At 49.0% G+C, this 1,554-nt stretch overlaps 1 protein-coding gene across 1 annotated transcript in view; it reads right to left on the bottom strand.

Annotated features, from left to right (window-relative positions):
- The window catches only part of LOC102888346 (tubulin alpha-1B chain), a 3,432-nt gene that overhangs the window by 924 nt on the left and 954 nt on the right, over positions 1-1,554 (bottom strand). Inside the window, 4 exon segments of the mRNA XM_025050244.1 lie at positions 1-3; positions 6-189; positions 479-627; positions 770-992. The exon segment at positions 1-3 is cut by the window's left edge and continues 924 nt beyond it. Coding sequence (XP_024906012.1) covers positions 1-3; positions 6-189; positions 479-627; positions 770-992 — 559 coding nt within the window.

The following is a 1,554-nucleotide window of genomic DNA, read 5'->3' as shown; positions in this document are numbered from 1 at the left end:
TGTGGAGTTGTAGGGCTCAACTACAGCTGTGGAAACCTGGGGGGCTGGGTAAATGGAGAACTCCAGCTTGGACTTCTTGCCATAATCGACAGAGAGACGTTCCATCAGCAGGGAGGTGAACCCAGAACCAGTTCCCCCACCAAAGCTATGGAAAACCAAGAAGCCCTGAAGACCTGTGCACTGGTCAGCCTGTAGGAGAAGAAAAGAGAAAATGTAATTCTTCAACACCAGGATGCTTTTTCTTAGTTAGAACTTCTATTTGTTTTTTCTTTAAATCACAAACACATCTGATTGATGTAAGCACAAGGAGTGGCAAAATAGCTCCATAACCTAGGGATTCCAATTACTATAGTGAGGAGCAGTGTATCCCACAATTTGGCGTGCACCAAAGAATGAATGCTGTAGTTTGGTCTCTCCACTGAACTTGCAGGGAACCCTTCATCACCCCATTTTAAATATATTTCAAACTGGTACTCACCAGTTTCCGAATTCGGTCCAAGACAAGGTCAATGATCTCCTTGCCAATGGTGTAGTGTCCGCGAGCATAGTTATTGGCGGCATCTTCTTTGCCTGTGATGAGCTGCTCGGGGTGGAAGAGCTGGCGGTAGGTGCCAGTGCGAACTTCATCTGGAAAAGGGAAACAAAGCGGCCACCTATCACCAACAAACCTGTACAAGCCTGCTCAACTCCACAGCATCAACAGGGCCCCAGGACACATGTCTTGCCCCAGACCCTTGGGATCTCACTTGGGTTACTGAAGTCAACTCACCAATGACCGTAGGTTCCAGGTCTACAAACACTGCCCTGGGCACATGCTTGCCAGCGCCTGTCTCACTGAAAAAGGTGTTGAAGGAGTCGTCTCCTCCCCCAATGGTCTTGTCACTTGGCATCTGGCCATCAGGCTGGATGCCATGTTCCAGGCAGTAGAGCTCCCAGCAGGCATTGCCAATCTGAACACCAGCCTGGCCAACGTGGATGGAGATGCACTCACGCTGTAGAAAAGGAAAAAAAACATCAGGATCAAACTCATCTAGCGGCAACTATAAAGCAGAACAAAATATGTATGGAATCAATCTTACAAATATCCTTTTAAAAATGAATTAAAATGTAATACTCTTTTTTCTAAGCAAGACCACTATATCTTTTGATCTACACTTATTTTCCCCATCTAAATTGGGAAGGCATCTTCCCAAACTAAGCAATCTTAGTCACATTTCCCTCCTTTGAAGGTTTGGGATAGAGAGACCATCCATCTAGGGCTCAGGCCCTATAATCCCATTTTAGACTAGGTGGCCAGATTTCCGGGCAGCTTTCAGCTCAGGAAGCACGTGGTCAGAGCAGTGCAGAGGAAATGTCTGGCCCTAGAGATGAGGGGCGGGGCTCTGCGGCACAGGATGAATGAGCAATTCAGGGTGTGCGCGCCCGCCCTGAAGCCAGCGAGACCGCGCAGTTGCAGAGGGACGAAAACAGCCACGTTGGCAGAGGCGCAGCCGCGGCCAACCATCCACACTCCCCGCAGGCGTTGGGCTCAGCCAGCACCTCTACATCTGTCAG

The sequence above is a fragment of the Pteropus alecto genome, unplaced genomic scaffold (genome assembly GCF_000325575.1).
Source record: "Pteropus alecto unplaced genomic scaffold, ASM32557v1 scaffold196, whole genome shotgun sequence".
Taxonomy (NCBI): Eukaryota; Metazoa; Chordata; class Mammalia; order Chiroptera; family Pteropodidae; genus Pteropus; species Pteropus alecto.
This window is presented reverse-complemented; position numbering and strand designations above follow the sequence as displayed.